The sequence below is a fragment of the Bos indicus x Bos taurus genome, chromosome 5, assembly GCF_003369695.1.
Source record: "Bos indicus x Bos taurus breed Angus x Brahman F1 hybrid chromosome 5, Bos_hybrid_MaternalHap_v2.0, whole genome shotgun sequence".
NCBI lineage: Eukaryota > Metazoa > Chordata > Mammalia > Artiodactyla > Bovidae > Bos > Bos indicus x Bos taurus.
The window spans coordinates 9,518,909-9,534,322 of record NC_040080.1 but is presented as its reverse complement, the minus strand read 5'-3'; the positions used below and the strand labels follow the sequence as shown (position 1 = coordinate 9,534,322).

Sequence of the window (15,414 nt, the reverse complement as noted above, 5' to 3'; positions counted from 1 at the left end):
ATCTAACAACAAAACAAGACGACCTTTCAATCATAGGGAATTGGATTGCAAAAGTAGGAAGTCAGGAGATACCTGGAGGAATAGGCAATTTGGCCTTGGAGTACAAAATGAAGCAGGGCAGAGGCTAACAAGAGTTCTGTCAAGAGATTAGTCACAGCAAACACCCATTTCCAGCAACACAAGAGATGACTCTACACATGGACATCACCAGATGGTCAATACTGAAATCAAATTGACTATATTTTTACAGTTGAAGATGGAGAAGTTCTATATGGTCAGCAGAAACAAGACCTGGAGCTGACTATGACTCAGATCATGAACTCCTTATTGCAAAATTCAGACTTAAAGAAAATAGGGAAAACCACTAGACTGTTCTGGTGTAACCTAAATCAAATCTCTTACGATTATATAGTGGAGGTAACAAATAGATTCAAGGGATTAGATCCAGTAGAGTGCCTGAAGAACTATGGATGGAGGTTTGTAACACTTAACAAGAGGCAATGACCAAAACTGTCTCAAAGAAATAGAAATGCAAGAAGGCAAAGTGGTTGTCTGAGGAGGCTTTACAAATAGCTAAGGAAAGAAGAGAAGCAAAAACCAAGGGAGAAAGAGAAAGATATACCCAACTGACTGCATAGTTCCAGAGAATAGCAAGGAGAGATTAGAAGGCCTTCTTCAATGAACAATGCTAAGAAGTAGAGGAAAACAATAGAATGGGAAAGACTAGAGATCTATTTAAGAAAATTAGAGATATCAAGGGAACATTTCATTCAAAGATGGGCACAATAAAGGACAGAAATGGCAAGGACCTAACGGAGGCAGAAGAGATTAAGAAGAGGTGGCAAAGGCGGGGTTCAGGGTGGAGGACACGTGTACACCCATGGCTGATTAGTGTCGATGTATGGCGAAAGCCACTACAAAATCGTAATCAGCCTCCGATTAAAATAAATTAATTAATTAAAAAAAAAAGAAAAGGTGGTAAGAATTCACAGAAGAACTACACAAAAAAGGTCTTAATGGCCAGAATAACCATCATGGTGTGGTCATAACTAGAGCCAGATATCCTGGAGTGTGAAGTTAAGTGGTCCTTAGGAAGTATTACTACAAACAAAGCTAAAGGAAGTGAATGAATTCCGGCTGAATTATTTAGAATCCTAAAAAGATGATGCTGTTAAAGTTCTGCACTCAATATGACAGCAAATTTGGAAAACAAAGCAGTGGCCACAGGACTGGAAAAGGTGTTTTCATTACAATCCCAGAGAAGGGTAGTGCCAAAGAATGTTCAAACTCTGGACAATAGCGCTCATTTCACATGCTAATAAAGTTATGTTCAAAATCCTTCAAACTAGGCTTCAACAGTATGTGAACCAAGAACTTCCAGATGTTCAAGCTGGTTTTAGAAAAGGCAGAGGAACCAGAGATCAAATTGCCAACATTTTGTTGGATCATGGAGAAAGCAAGGGAATTCCAGAAAAATATCTGCTTCCAACTTCACTGACTGTGCTAAAGACTCTATGTGGATCACAACAAACTGTGGAAAATTCTTAAAGAGATGGAAATACCAGACCACCTTACTCGTATCCTGAGAAACCTGTATGTGGGTCAAGAAACAACAGTTAGAACCGGACATGGAACAACATACTGGTTCAAAACTGGGAAAAGAGTACTTCAAGGCTGTATATTGCCATCCTCCTTATTTAACTCATATGCAGAGTATATCATGTGAAATGCCAGGCTATGCAAATGACACCACCCTAATGGCAGAAGGTAAAGAGGAACTGAAGAGCTTCCTGTTGAAAGTGAAAGAAGAGAGTAAAAAAAGTGGCTTAACACTCAACATACAGAAAACTAAAATCATGGCAACTGGTCCCATAACTTCATGGAAAATAAAAGGGGAAACAGTGACAGATTTTATTCTTGGGGGGTGGGGGGCTCCAAAATCACTGTGGATGGTGACTGCCACCATGAAATAAAAAGATGCTTGCTTCTTGGAAGAAAAGCTATGACAAACCTAGACAGTGTATTAAAAAGTGGAGACCACACTTTACCAACAAAGGTACATATAGTTAAAGCTATGGTTTTTCCAGGAGTCATGTATGGTTGTGAGAGTTGGACCATAAAGAAGGTTGAGCGCTGAAGAATTGATGCTTTCAAATTGTGGCGCTGGAGAAGGCTCTTGAGAGTCCCTTGGACAACAAGGAGATCAAACCAGTCAATCCTAAAGGAAATCAACTACTCTGACTATTCATTGGAAGGACTGATGCTGAAGCTGAAGCTCCAGTACTTTGGCCATCTGATGCCAAGAACCTCCTCATTGGAAAAGACCCTGATGCTGGGAAAGAGTGAAGGTGGGAGGAGAAGGGGATGGCAGAGGATTAGATGGTTGGATAGCATCACTGACTCAATGGACATGAGTCTGAGCAAACTCCAGGAGATGGTGAAGGACAGGAGAACTGGTTGCTGCAGTCCACGGGGGTCACAAAGAGTCAGATGCAACTGAGCGACTGAACAGCAACAACATTCATTTTGAGACCCCACTTGTCCTTCTCCCTCATCATCACACCAGTGGTGTCGGGCGCTAGTTTGGGCCCGGATGTTCATCACTAGGTTCTACTAAGACCTTTACCAAACCAGCATCTCCCTGACCTCAGGGAGATGGTGAGGTGGTGCACTGGTCCCAGGGCTCCTGCTGCCCCGAGGGCCTTGGACTCCAGGGAGAGCATGTGGGAGGGTGCTGGGGGTGCAGGGGGAGAAGAGAGGGGTGAGGCCCACCCAGATCTGAGTTGATAGCTTCTCATCCTCTTATCCCTTCTCTCTGTGACTCGGGTGACTCAAGACTTAAAACATTGGCGAGAAGGTCAAACACTGCCACCTCTGATATCCCTCCAACCTTCCCCAAACACGGATTCTCTCAGCTGCCTGTGCTGTGTGCTGGTCGGTCACTGGCACATGGACCCCTCTCCCCCTGCCCCCCAGATGTGGAAACAAGCTAGGTTGGCTTGTCTGCATTGGAGAGGGGCAGCCGGGCCTCAGCAGGGAACAGAAGGTCCAGGGGTGCCTGGCCAGGCTGGGGTATGGAGGGTGAGGAAGGAGACGGTGTTGGAGAACATTCTAGAAGAAGAGACCTCAGAGCTACTGGATGAGGAGCTACACTGGCCGGGACACCTCCCCTGGGGATGCGGGAGCCAGGTGCCTTCCCTGCGATGGACCCCTGCCTTGGTCTCCCCATAAGATGCTCCCGCCCAGCCTTGAGGGGCAACTGATGCTGGGCTGAGCTCAGAGACATCCTAGCATTCTGGGTGCTGGAGCCACCTGGGAAGGGTTGGGGCAGATTTGGGGGCTCAGTCTTCTGAGGGTCCTCCAGGGCACAGGGGCTTAGCAACAGGAGCCCCAGACTCCTCAGGTCGCCATCTGCCCCCAGCACCAGGTTTCAGGCACCGGAGACTCTCCCTCAGAAACTCTGGGGGAGAAGGTGGGGGAACAAGGAGCACTTAGTGGGTTGAGCGATGGGAGGAGACACTGGGGATGCGAGAGCGGGGCTTGGTTTGAGTCACAGCATCTTCCGTCCCTGGAAGGCAAGAGATGCTTGGGGACCCAGCCTGGTCTCTGCAACCCAGGTCCTCGTACAGATGCCATCTCCTACTCAGAAGTGTCCCCTCGCTGCCTGCCTGATTGGCCGCTGCTTCCCAGATGACCTCCCAGACACCCTCCCAGACTGCACTGGTCCGTGGTCAGTCCTGGTGGCATCCAGGTAAGGCCTTTATCAGAACAGGGAAATGGAAACTGAAGCTGTCCACGAGGGTGTGACATTTGGGTGGGGAAGTTCATGGGTGGCATGAGTGGCCCAATTTCAGGAAGAGGTGAGGCCCAACTCTGCTGACACAACGGCTTCCAGGCGCTCTGATGATATATAAGGCCTGCCGCTTGAGCAGCTTCAAGGAGGAGGCCACAGGCTGTGACTGAGCATACCATCAGAGGACTCGGAGCCAGGACTGCCGCTTGAACAACTTCAAGGAGGAGGCCACAGGCTGACTGAGCATACCATCAGAGGACTCGGAGCCAGGGACGGTAAAGAAGTTGATTCATGGGGCCTGGCAGAGCGGGGCTGGATACCACACGACAGGGGACCCAGGACGGGGGCAGAGTGGCATGGAGAGGCCGTGTCCAGTCAGACTCCAGGTAGAGGACTGGGTCATCATCGAGGCTCTGAGAACCCTGCATTGCTCCTGCGGGGAGACCCTGACTTCCCTGGGAGCCCCCAGTAGGGGTCAGAGAAGGAGGTCTAGTGGCTCAGCAGAGATGTGGGGTGCAGGAGGAAGGGGTGTGGCAGAGAGGGGAGCCCTGGGCGGTCCCAGAAGGAGCCCCATGTCTCCTGGCCTCTCCCACCTCTGTCCTCAGACACCTGATGGACGAATATACCTTCACTGAGAACTTCAACAATCAAGGATGGCCTTGCAAGACCTACCTGTGCTACGAGGTGGAGAGGCTGGACGGGGACGCTACGATCCCTCTGGACGAGTACAAGGGCTTTGTGCGCAACAAGGTGACCGACCAGCCCGCCCGCAGCAGGCGGGCCCTCCCGGTGGGGGGACGCTCAGGGTAGAAGGTTGTCAGTTGCACACGGGGTGGCCCACAAGCTCTCTTACAAGGTCCCTGTAGCTGCTGCTGCTGCTCTGCCTGGAATCAGATGGGGACCCTCTCTGTGTGATTTACAGCTTTGAGCCACATGTCAGCAGCCAGTCACAGCCACCCAGGGCCTGGTACCTCCAGTCCAGTGTCACCCCAGAGTTTCATGACTTCGTTACTCCTCCGCCTCTGGGGAGGGGTTGGGACGGAGGGTGACGCATGGGGACAAGGGGCCGGGTTCTTCCCTTGACTCTGCCCAGGGCAGGCTCTTGCCAGAGAGCCCGATCCTCTCTCAATCACCATGGGCTTGGGCGGCCGGGCAAGACATCAGCCCACTGCTTGAGAGATTCTGGCAAGGGTACTGATCCCCACAACCCCGCCGCTGCCAGCTGTATTTAGTCCAGGGATGCTCTGGGCTCAGCACAGGGTGATGCCCAGAGTAGAAGCTTGTAAAAGTTTTGGCACACCCCTGGGTTAGTGGGGTAGGGTCGTGGAGGAGCTGGAGAGCAGAGTGAATCGCTCCAGGGAGGAAATGCCCACTTCCATGGCAGGAGGCCAGTGTTGGAGCTCCCCTGGCCTCCTCTCTCCCCGCACAGCTGGACTAGGTGAAGCGCCTGAAGTCCCTATCATGGGCACAAGGTAAGAGGGACTCCAGCAAACTCAGAAATCGAGATGAGTCATACTTCAACTCAATAGTTTAAAAGTCAAAATTAACGCAATTCTGTGATGCAGGAAACAGCAACATCTGCCTGAAGACTGATCAGTTTCAGAGCTGTGCAGAGCCATAGGGATACTGTTTCTCTCAAGGGGCTTGGCATTCCTTTGGATCGTGTAAATCCTGCATTGAAATAGCGTTTCACTGGGTGCTGAGGCTTGCCCCCACTGTAACTTCGTGCTGGGGGCCAGCGCCTCACCCGCCTTCCTTCCGTGGTCTTTCCCTCCGCGCTAGCCCCTACACAGCAAAGGACAGGACGCTTGTCTTCCTCTTCTCTGTAGGGTTTGGGTCAACCGAAGGAACCCTGCCATGCAGAGCTCTACTTCCTGGGAAAGATCCGTTCTTGGAATCTGGACCGGAATCAGCACTACAGGCTCACCTGTTTCATCTCCTGGAGCCCCTGTTACGATTGTGCCCAGAAACTGACTACATTCCTGAAGGAGAACCGCCACATAAGCCTGCACATCCTTGCCTCCCGCATCTATACCCACAACCGTTTTGGGTGCCATCAGAGTGGCCTGTGCGAACTGCAAGCGGCTGGGGCCCGAATCACCATCATGACCTTTGAGGGTCGGCAGGGGTCTCCTGGGGGTGGGGCAGTGGCAGGGAGAGGCCTGTGGGAAGTTGCTAGAAAGAGCTGGGCAGGGTGGGAATCCGTGGCGCAGAGGCCTTTGTGTGCTGCCTGAGAAGGGAGGCTAGGCTCTGGAAAGAGCCTATGGAAAGAGAGAGTTCAGAGGGGCAGAGGTGGTTCAGGAGGGGAGGGTGGGGGGAGGTGAATATGGATGGACTAGGGGGCTTCCAGAAAGAAGGAGAACGGGCTGGCTCAGATTCCAGGAGCAAGAAAGAATCTGAGGGCTTGCTTCTGCTGCACATATGCTGACACTGGAACAATACAGAGAAGAGGAGCATGGCCCCCGGGCCAGGAGGACGCACAGACCCATGAAGCGTTCCATATTCTCCTCAGCTGAGAAAAGGAACGTGCTGACGAAGTTCTAGAACCTATTATACAGAATGAAGCCAGTCAGAAAGAGAAAGACAAATATCATATATTAACGCATATACATGGAATCTAGAAAGATGGAACTGATGAACCTGTTTGCACGGCAGCAAAGGAGACGCAGACAGAAAGGACAGAATTTTGGACACAGAGGAGGAAGGAGAGGGTGGGATGGTTTGAGAGAGTAGCAGTGAAACATGTACATTACCATATGGAAAATAGAAAGCCGCTGGAAGCTTGCTGTGTGACACTAGGGACCAAAGCCAGGACTCCGTGACAACCGAGGAGGGTGGGATTGGAGAGGGAGATGGGAGGAAAGGTCAAGAGGGAGGGGACATGTGTATACCTATGGCTGATTCATGTTGATGTATGGCAGAAACCATCACAGCATTGTAAAGCAATTACCCTTCAATTAAAATAAAAATAAAAACATTTTTTAAGAAGAAAGAATTTGAGGGGTAAGCTAAGTCCCTGAAAGGAAAGAGACAGCAGGCAGCGAAATGATGACGGGGAAAGCCAGGCTGGAGCTCACCTTTCTCTCCCTGGTCCCATTTCAGACTTTAAGCACTGCTGGGAAACCTTCGTGGACCACAAGGGAAAACCCTTTCAGCCCTGGGAGGGGCTAAATGTAAAGAGTCAGGCGCTCTGTGCAGAACTGCAAGCCATTCTCAAGGTGAGGGTTCCTCCCGGCTGCTTCCCTGGACCTCCCCACTCCTCTCCTCTTCTCTCCCTGGGCCTTTATGTTTGGGCCGCAGGAAGCCTTCGTTGCAGCATGCAGGGGCTTCTCTCTAGTTTCCCTGCACAGGCTTCTCTTGCTGCAGAGCAAGGGCTCCAGGGCGGGCTGCGTACTTCTCTGGGTGGGATCTTCATTCCCAGACCAGGGGTGGGACCCATGACCCCTGCCTTGGAAGGCAGTTTCTTAAGCCACCAGGGGAGTCCCTGCCTGGGCTTTCCCCTCTTTTTAGAGCCTCCTCTGGGGTGATCTGTTCCCTCCTGCGACACTGGCTCCATTCCTTCTTTCCTTTTTCTTTCCTTTCCCGAGGGGTCCCTCTACTTCCTCTACTTCCTCACATGCTTGTGTCCCTCCTTCCTTTCCCATCTTTGTGACACTCCCCAGACCTCCTCTCTGTTTTTGTTTCATCTTCCAACTGTCTCATTCCCTGCTTTGTCCTAGACTCAGCAAAACTGAAGGATGGACGCCAGCCTCTCTAAAGAAGGCAGGAGACCTCTATTCAACAGCAGAACAAAACACTTTCTTTCAAGAAGTGTAAACATGACATTTGCTACTGTCTCCAGACTGATTCAAACAGACCAGCAAAAAACAAATGGCTCAAAAGAAATAGATTTTTTTAAAATAAAAATCTGAGTAGATTTACTTTTCATTCAAACCTATGTTGTGTTTCAAATCTACGTCAGTAGGATTCTATTCAATACTATCAGAATAGTTTCCGATTTTTAGATAAATGAATATTTTAATAGATTTTAAATGCAAAGCAATAAAATAAAATATTAAGACTCTCTCACTCAGTTTTATTAAAAATTATTAAAATTCAGATTTATTAAATGGGCGATCTCTCCCCCCTTTTTAAATAGTAACATCATCATCTGTTGAAGAATAACTATGTCAGTATCGTCCTAAGTACTTGACGTTTAACTGCCCAACAGCCCTCAGTCAGTCCTGTTATTCTCCAGTGAGCTCCTCACCTGTAATAACTTTTAATTTTTTAATAAATTAAAAACTTTATTAATAATTGCAAAGATGCGAATGCCTTTTTCTTTTGTAGTGGATCTGATTCGTGGTGGAGTGGAGGTATAATGGTCATACTAATTCCTGCTGGTATGAGTTAAAATCAGCTAACACTTGTAGGAGGGAAGCCTAGGATTCAAAAATCTGCAGCCCTTGACAACCTATCACACTGGTAGCATTACTGTTTTTGAAATGACAGACCATGGGATAAGAGAAGAGAAAGAACAAGTCTCAATATTGAAAGAGAGCTTTCAAATCTGCAGCTAGATAACTCCAGGGATTACTCCAGTCCCCACACCACTGTTACTTCTACTGTCCTGGAGAGGAAGCCAGAGGGAGGGGCTGTCGTGCACAGATGATGAACTGGCCCCTGCATAGTACATGGACCCAAGCAGAACCGGTCTCAGGCACTAGATTTCTCTCCTGCCGCTGACTCTGTGGGGACTGAATTGAGCTGAGTCAGCCTTGCACAAGGCGTCCAGACAGCAAAGTCTCCCCAGGTCTCTCCTCTCAGACTTCTGCTCAGTGTCACGGGCCCCAAATGTGTCACAACCTCACACAAAGTGGCCCAAACTGCATCACAACCTCACACACACATGTGACTCTAAGAAGCTGGGAGCAGAGCCATTCAGTGTGAGACCTGAAGTGATAGAAAATGAGGGACAGATGATGATGGTGGTTGAGAAGGGAGGAAGGGACTAAATCAGGGAGGGCTGGTGCGTCTGAGGGAAGGAAGGACAGGTAGAGGAAGGTAACCTGGGAGGGAGAGGGGAGGGGAGAGGTGAGCAGAGGAGCAGGGCTGAGACCCAACAATGGGAAGACGAGGGGCCTGAGGAAAGGATGCTGGGGTGAAGAAGGGTGGACAGGCTCAGAGCCGTCTGGAAAAGCTGAAAGTAGGGCTCATTTCATAAAACAAACCATGTGGGGTGGGTAGGTTTGTCCAGGCCTGGCTTGGCTGCTCAGTGATGCTGGCCCACTATTGCTGTCCCCTCAGCTCAGCTCTCAGTGTCTCCTCAGGGTCTCGAATGGCTGCCTAACTCCAGACCTCACACCTCATTCCAGAGGGGGAGAAAGAAGATAGGACAAAGCCCGGAACTTCAGAGCCCACACGTTCTTCTAATGGACACTAGCAGCGTCTTACAGCGAGAGGGGCCGGTGGGGAAACCCTGTTGGTGTTGCACTTGACCCAGTTTGGGCTGCAGAGGGAGCAAGATTGGCTCTTGAGTTCCTCACCTGTGATACATGGAGGATAACAGTGACTGACTGAGGGCCGTTGGGCAGTTAAATGTCAAGTACTTAGGACAATGTTGACATAGTTAATCCTCAACAGATGATGACGTTACTATTTAAAAAAGGGGGAAAGATCACCCATTTAATAAATCACTCAATCTACAACAAACCATCAGCCCTCCAGTTCACTCTGGATCACCCTGCGTGCAGCCAGGTGCCAGGGGAGACGTGGGCCACAAGCAGCATCTGGGGCCTTGGCAGCAGGGTCATTACGGCCCAGACCCAGGCCAGGCCTGTTCCCCTCCTCTCAGTGTTGCTGATGGGGCCTCACCTCCTACCTCCTGGGGACTCCTTCTCTGACCCCTGGGGGCTCCTCCTGCACTGCTGACCCTGGGCCTGGCCTCTTCCCATGGGTCCCAACCACGTTCTGTGCTGATGGCCTTATTTCTGTGTCCCCTCCCTCTCCTGCTGCAGGCATGTCAGGGAGTTTGCAAGTCCCCAGAGATGATGGACTCATGCCCATGGGAGGGAAGATGGACCAAGAGGGGGCCCCTTTCACTTGTCTTCAACACCCACCTTTGGTTTTAAACTCACCATGTCTCCCAGTTTTGACCAAGCCCTTTTCACACCCAAGCTCATCCTGGCTTTACCAAATCTCAGGGAATTACTGCTTAGCACCACTTGGCTATGAAGCAAAGTCCTCTTTCCCTCTTCCCAAGGTCTCACAGGTAGGTAGAGGCCACATTCACACCTGGGTCCCTGCCAATCCCCAGCCAACCCTGAGAGACCTTCCTAAGGATACTCACAGGGAGGCTGAAGAAGGCTGCAAGCAAAGCCGGGGTTTCCAGGGCCAGAGTCTGGAGTTGACCTGGTCAGACCTGAGAGCGCACGTGGGAGGCTTCAGAGCACAGGGGAGGGACTGAGACAGGACCCGATCCCTGGGGAGACCTGGGGAGAAAGCGAAGGAGGGGCAGGGCTGAGGCCTGGAGGAGGCCCGGAGTGAGGGGACAGGACCATTTGTCACCTAGGGAGCTGGAAGGGTGGTCTCTTCATCACCCTGGAGCCCCGTGAAGGTGCAAGGCTCTGTGTTGTGTCCGAGGGTCCAGACACAGCACTGTATCAGGGGATTGCCAATGGCTGACCGCACACCGGTTTACTTTGAATTTCAGATGAACGATAAATAATTTGGAATTTACTTAACCAAAAATGTATTCACATTTCACTGGGGTCCTATATTTTTGTTTGCTAAATCTGGCTGCTCTTTTTATTTTTGGCTGTGCTGGGTCTTCATTGCCATGAGGGCTTTTTCTCTAGTTGCAGCAAGTGGGGGCTACTCTCTGGTTGCGGCGTGCGGACTTCTCATCACAGTGGCTTTTCTTATTGAGGAGCACAGGCTCTGGGGTGCTTGGGTTTTAGTAGTTGCAGCTCACGGGCTCAGTAGTCGTGGCTTCCAGGCTCCAGAGCACAGGTTCAGTAGTTGCGGTGCCTGGGCTTAGTGGCTCTGCATCTGAGGGATCTTCCGGGTCTAGAGATCGGTCTTGAATCTCCTTCATTGGCAGTCAGATTCTTTACCACTGAGCCCCCAGGGAAGCCCTGGCTGCTCTTTTCATGCAGGAGACATTTACAGAAACTCCCATTCTGTTTCTCAGCCCCGCTTGGGCTGAGTGGGTCCTGTACCCTCGCTGGGTGTCCTTTGGCTCCAAACTTCCTTCCCATGAGCTCCCTGGAGCACCCCACCCTTCCCCCACGATGGTTGCTGACAGGCTCCAAACAAGATGCCAGTTAACAAGGGCATCCTCCTGCCTGGTTGTGGAATGTCAAAAGGGGGCAGTCCTTTGAACGTGACACTAAGAGACTTTCCTTTGAGATGCACAAGCGTCATTGCACAAGCAACACTGCAACACTGCGGGAGGAAGGATAACTGCTCATTCAGCAACAAATATTCGCATACCTTTTTTTTTAATGTTACTACTGGAGTATAATCGCTTTATAAAGTTGTGCTAATTTCTGCTGTGTGACAAAGTGAATCAGATGTATGTATGCATATATCCCTTTCCTCTTGAGCCTCCCTCTCACCCACCCACCCCATCCCACCCATCTAGGTTATCACAGCTCACAGCACTGAGCTCCCTGTGCCACACAGCACTTTTCCACCAGCTATCTATCGCACACACAGACGTCATACATGTCAATGTTACTCTCCCAGTTCACCCACTCCTTCTTCCCCACCGTGTCCACATGTCATTCTCTGCGTCTGTGTCTCTATTCCTATCCTGCAAAGAGGTCCATTTGTATCCTTTTTCTAGATTCTGTATATATTTGTTAATATATTTGTTTTTCTCTTTCTGACTTACTTCACTCTGTATAACAGATTCTAGGTCCACTCACATCACTGTAGATGGTACAATTTCATTCCTTTTTCTGGCTGAGTAATATTCCGCTGTACACTGCAGGAAGTGGTGGGTGTTTAAACAGCAGAATATTTGCTCTGAAGTGTAAAATGAAAATCTGGAGCCTCAGGGCAGGTGGCCTGGCAGGGAGAAACGTGGGAGCCGAGGGGGATATTCATGGTTGGCAGAATGAAAAAGGGAGTTAAAGCTGAAGGTGGGGATGAGTTGAGGGTCTGAGAACAGTGATATCACTTCCAAGGCAGAGAAGAATGATGGGAAGATGGAGCCGTGTATATTCTCCCCAATCAGAACTGATGTCAAAAGATGATGGATCAAGACCCAGAAGCACAAGCACATCATGTAACCATAAGGAAATGATGGAAGTTAGAGAGGTGGCTGAAAGCCGTGGTGTCTGGCAGGCCTGGAGTCGACAAGAATGATGGCACAGCTTTGCTCTGGGTTTGCTGTTTCCTCATCATTTTGATTTTGTCATGGTGTGTGTCCTTACATGAATATCTTCTAATTTCATTCACAGCAGGGACAAAACCTGTAGAAAATGCTTTGTAATAAATTTAATGAGAAATGAATCAGAGAGGGCAGTCGCAGCGGGCACGGTGGGCAGCGGCTGGTCAGTGGTGGCAGAATATTGGCGACCAGAGTATTTAGCCTGATTGGCAGACGTGCAGTTTCCACCTCGGTGTGTGTTCGGGCCCATGGAAGTGTTGTAAAGAGTGAAGATTATGCTCTCCCGAGTTATGTGGACCGGCGTGACTACCCCTTGCCCGACGTGGCCCACGTCAAGAACCTGTCTGCCAGCCAGAAGGCCTTGAAGCAGAAGGAGAAGGCTTCCTGGAGCAGCCTCTCCATCGGTGAGAAAGTTGAACTGCACGACCTTAAGTTCAAGGAGAGCTTCGCTGAAATGCGCAGGAGCACAACAGGTGCCAGACAGTGGTGGGCGCGGCCACGTTCTTCCTCGGCTTCACCGCGCTCCTCACCTGGGAGAAGCGCTGCGTGCGGCTTCACCGCGCTCCTCGCCCGGGAGAAGCGCTGCGTGCGGCTTCACCGCGCTCCTCGCCCGGGAGAAGCGCTGCGTGCGGCTTCACCGCGCTCCTCGCCCGGGAGAAGCGCTGTGTGTACGGCCCCATCCCGCACACCTTTGAAGAGGAGTGGGTGGCCAAGCAGACCAGGAGGATGCTCGACGTGAAGGTGGCCCCCATCCAGGGCTTCTCAGCCAAGCGGGACTACGACAAGAACAAGTGGAAGACGTAAGGACCCGCGGTTCCCGAGTCTGCACCTCACCTGTCCGGTCACGTCCATGCAGCTCTGCATGTTTACTGGAAGCGCTGTGTTGCAGCACCAGTACTAATAAGTGTGCAGTTTACATGAAAAAAAAAAAAAAAGAAAGAAAGAAAGAAAGAAATGAATAAGACTAAAGTAATATGCACATTTAATAGAAGTCCACAGAAAAACACAATATTGCTTTTGCCACTTTTTGGACTAGAAAATCTACTACTTAGGTAAAAATAGTAAAAGAAAGAAGTTAGATTTAGAAAGCATGTGATGGAGGGTGAAACAGCCAAAAATCTCATGGGCCTCATGGGCCCGAAAGCCCATCAGGGGTCCAACCACGAGACCACTGGGAAGGGAGCTTGAACTTGGACATCACCCTGTGACAGGGAGATGTCCCTCCCCATGCTCTGGGTGAAACAGGCGATCAGAAAGCCCCAAGGAACCATGGCTGAAATAATCTAGCTCCTGCCCTTTCTCCTGGTCTGCAAGAGGCTCAGGTTAAGAATTTGCATGTCTTGGGGCTTTCCTGGTGGCTCAGTGGTAAAGAAGCCACCTGGCAATGCAGGGGACATACGTTCCACCCCTGATCTGGGAAGATTCCTTGTGCTGCAGGACAACGAAGCGTGTCTGCCACAACTACTGAAGCCCGAACGCCCTAGAGCCCTTGCTCCACAGCAAGAGAAGCCACCATAATGAGAAGCCTGTGCACCACAGCTAGAGAGTAGCCCCTGCTCACTGCAACTGGAGAAGTGAACTGCAACTTCATGCACAATAATGAAGAGCCAGCGCAGGCATAAAGAAAGAAATAAACAAATAAATCTTTGAAAAAATAGACACTGTTATTTAAAAAAATTAGTGTGTCTGTAAAGTTCATCTTGGGTTGTTGGTGCAAAGGAAGGTGAATTCCAAGCTGGATGTGAATCCCATCCCAACCTCATTAACGCCAAGCCTTTGCATGGATACTGATGGGAAATTTGTACTGAACCTGATGGCCAATTGGGAACTGCCAGTTCTTGGAGGGTACTTAGCTCTCATTCATTTGTAGCTAAAATGTTTTTCTTCTGTATTATTAGACGTCCAGCATGCTCTCCCTACACTATCTGGACAGTCAGCTGTTTGACTGGCACTAGGCACACTTCATATCATTTGAAGAATATATTTTTGTGATCCCTTTCAAATTACTGATGACATTCTTCACAGAACTAGAACAAATGTATATGGAATCACAAAAGACCCAGAATTGCCAAAGGAATCCAGAAGAAAAAGAACAAAGCTGGAGGCATAACTCTCCCAGACTTCAGATAAGACTACAAAGCCACAGGAATCAAAACAGCATGGTGCTGGCACAAAAACAGACATATAGAGCTATGGAACAGAATAGAGAGCCAGAAATGAACCCACACACCTATGGTCAATTAATCTTTGACAAAGGAGGCAAGAATAAACAATGGAGAAAAAGTCTCTTCAGCAAGTGGTGTTGGGAAAGCTGGACAGTGGCATGTAAATCATTGAAGTTAGAACACTCACACTCCACACACACAAAAATTTTAAATGGCTTAAAAACTTAAACATAAGACATGAAACAGAAATTCCGGAAAAGAGCATAAGCAAGACATTCTCTGACATAAATCATACCAATGTTTTCTGAAGTTAGTCTCCCAAGACAATAGAAGTTTCTGCTTTTGCCAAAATAAACAAATGGGACTTCATCAAACTTATAAACTTTTGCACAGGAAAGAAAATAATAAACAAAATAAAAAGACAACCTACAGACTGTGAGAAAATATTTGCAAATGAAGGGACCAACGAAGGCTTAATTTCCAAAACATACAAACAGCTGATACAACTCAGTAACAACAACAACAAAGCCCCAAACAACCCAATAAAAAAGGGGCGGAAGACGTAAATAGACATTTCTCCAAAGAAGACACACCGATGGCCAAAAGGAACATGAAAAGATGCTCAGCATCGCTAATTATCAGAGAAACACAAATCAAACTGCAATAGGGTATCATTTCACACCAGTCAGAATGGCCATCGTTAAAGAAATAGAAACAATAAATACTGGAGAGAGTGTGGAGAAAAGGGCGCCCTCCTACGCTGTTGGTGGGAATGTAAATTGGCACAGCTACTGTGGAGGTTCCTTAAAAAGCGATACGATCCAGCTATATGATCCACCGTACAATCCAGCAATTCCACTCCTGGGCATATATCTGGATAAAACTCTAACTCAGGTTAGATACATGCACCCCAGTGTTCATAGCAGCACTATTTACAATAGCCAAGGCATGGAAAAGACCTAAATGGACAGAAAGAAGGATAATGCACACACACACAATGGAATACGACTCAGCCATAGAAAGAAATGAAATGATAGCACTTGCAGCAACATGGATGCACCTGCTGCTAAGTCGCTTCA

The 15,414-nt window shown here is 49.2% G+C and overlaps 1 protein-coding gene, 1 non-coding gene and 1 pseudogene across 3 annotated transcripts; all 3 read left to right on the top strand.

Moving 5' to 3' along the window:
• The first annotated feature begins 3,919 nt into the window (after positions 1-3,919).
• Positions 3,920-8,090, top strand: APOBEC3A (apolipoprotein B mRNA editing enzyme catalytic subunit 3A). 2 transcript variants are annotated; one of them, XM_027540754.1, is made up of 5 exons: positions 3,920-4,068; positions 4,399-4,543; positions 5,623-5,911; positions 6,896-7,011; positions 7,513-8,090. In XM_027540754.1, exons 2-5 carry the CDS (start codon positions 4,406-4,408, stop codon positions 7,525-7,527), a joined length of 558 nt encoding a protein of 185 aa, XP_027396555.1. In that variant the 5' UTR covers positions 3,920-4,068; positions 4,399-4,405; the 3' UTR covers positions 7,528-8,090. The 2 variants fall into 2 exon arrangements, with proteins under 2 accessions (XP_027396555.1, XP_027396557.1); XM_027540756.1 differs by lacking the exon at positions 3,920-4,068 and having other exon boundaries at positions 4,256-4,543.
• Positions 6,198-6,300, top strand: LOC113893821. The gene has a single exon (XR_003511350.1). It is a non-coding gene; the product is annotated as a U6 spliceosomal RNA (small nuclear RNA).
• A 1,912-nt stretch (positions 8,091-10,002) lies between the features above and the next one.
• On the top strand, positions 10,003-12,989 carry LOC113893383 (annotated as a pseudogene).
• Positions 12,990-15,414: the final 2,425 nt, after the last annotated feature.

Coding starts and splice junctions, on each gene's coding strand:
- APOBEC3A (XM_027540754.1), top strand. CDS start 4,406: ATGGACGAATATACCTTCACTGAGAACTTCAACAATCAAGGATGGCCT. Junction 4,544..5,622: donor AGGGCTTTGTGCGCAACAAG/GTGACCGACCAG, acceptor TCTTCTCTGTAG/GGTTTGGGTCAACCGAAGGA. Junction 5,912..6,895: donor CACCATCATGACCTTTGAGG/GTCGGCAGGGGT, acceptor GTCCCATTTCAG/ACTTTAAGCACTGCTGGGAA.